At 32.8% G+C, this 1,351-nt stretch overlaps 1 protein-coding gene across 2 annotated transcripts in view; it reads right to left on the minus strand.

The window, feature by feature from the left end:
- Positions 1–1,351, minus strand: part of LOC119591513 (interleukin-1 receptor-associated kinase 4-like) — a 7,719-nt gene that overhangs the window by 3,736 nt on the left and 2,632 nt on the right. For both annotated transcript variants that reach the window (XM_037940261.1, XM_037940262.1), the window contains exons 2-3: positions 897–1,126; positions 117–286 (exon numbers count right to left, since the gene is read on the minus strand). In XM_037940261.1, coding sequence (XP_037796189.1) covers positions 117–286; positions 897–1,120 — 394 coding nt within the window. In that variant the 5' untranslated portion in view covers positions 1,121–1,126. The remainder of the gene's footprint in view (positions 1–116; positions 287–896; positions 1,127–1,351) is intronic.

Genomic DNA, 1,351 nt, shown 5'->3' on the forward strand with positions numbered 1-1,351 from the left:
GGGTTAATCTTTTGTACCATAATTCTTTATGTGCAAACTACTTGGAAACAATAGGGGCCATTATTTGGAAGAAATAATGATAAAAACAAACAAATGTTGACCAATCCAGTCCATACCATTTAAAACCTTGACAGTTAAGTAGTCAACAGCTCTGTACAGTTTTGCCCGTTCCAGGAGATTTACAAGGTCTTGCAAAGTAGGTCTCTTCCTTCCACTGGTTCCCCATTCTTCAACAAGGACCTCAAAGCCTTCACGGCGATCTCGAGCACATTCTTCAACTACTAGTCTTTTCAAAAAATAGTTTGATTAACATAACTTGAGATGGCATTTCCACTAATTCATAAACAGATCATTTGCAAAAAAATATGGTTGAAGAAAACATTATAGAGGTGACAAGTAAAAGAGTTAAGGGACTTATCACTAGTGCTTTAATATTATATCCAAATCTGTGGAGGAACATTTAAACAATATGAAGAGAATTCCTGAACTTGACCTAGTGGATTCATTTGCTGAAATGTTATTTTTTCACAAAACTATATAAGAGACATATTAATCACTTACAAAATAATAAAACTGTCCATGTACTGAGAATATAAATCTCATATGCCTGAATTTTTGGATTTATATTCACTTCACATAATCATTCTTATTCAAACGATCTATCAAAAAATTTGACAAGCTTCATGGAAATTAGCTAATCAGGAGGATATAAACATATTTATATGTTACTAAAAGAAATGTAAAGTTTGAGCTGAGATATATATACTTAAATGCATGATGATCTAATTTTCAAGTTTGATTAAAAGTTATTATATAAAAAAGATTTTCCTCCAATCGAAGATTTAATAAATCAAAATTAATCTATTACATTACAAGCCCACAGTACAAAGTCTTACTGAATATCATCAGATGTGTATTTTCTAGGATAATGAAGACCCTCTGGAATTGGTTCTCCAGGCACCCATGGCATACTTGGCACTCGACCCATGATCTCCCGCCAGCCATGAGTGACCTCCAAGATGTGCGCTAACTGTGACTTTGCCCACAGTGGCAGAAAGCGGAGTTCCGAGGCCATAGTGAAGGCAGCATTATTTCCATTACCATCTGTTACAGCCTGCATGATCACCTGAAAATATATGTAGATATTAGCATATTAATTACATTTTAATAGTATTTACTCTTCACATAAGGTAAATGGTGCTAAGTATAATCCTAAAAGAGTAGTGAAACTTACTAGACTGAATAATATACCAAACACAGAAATAATAATTATGAAAACAATAGTCTTGCTAAATAAATTGTAAAATTTACTGGAAAATATTACACTATATACGATAAATACAACATGAGT

The sequence above is a fragment of the Penaeus monodon genome, chromosome 28, assembly GCF_015228065.2.
Source record: "Penaeus monodon isolate SGIC_2016 chromosome 28, NSTDA_Pmon_1, whole genome shotgun sequence".
NCBI lineage: Eukaryota > Metazoa > Arthropoda > Malacostraca > Decapoda > Penaeidae > Penaeus > Penaeus monodon.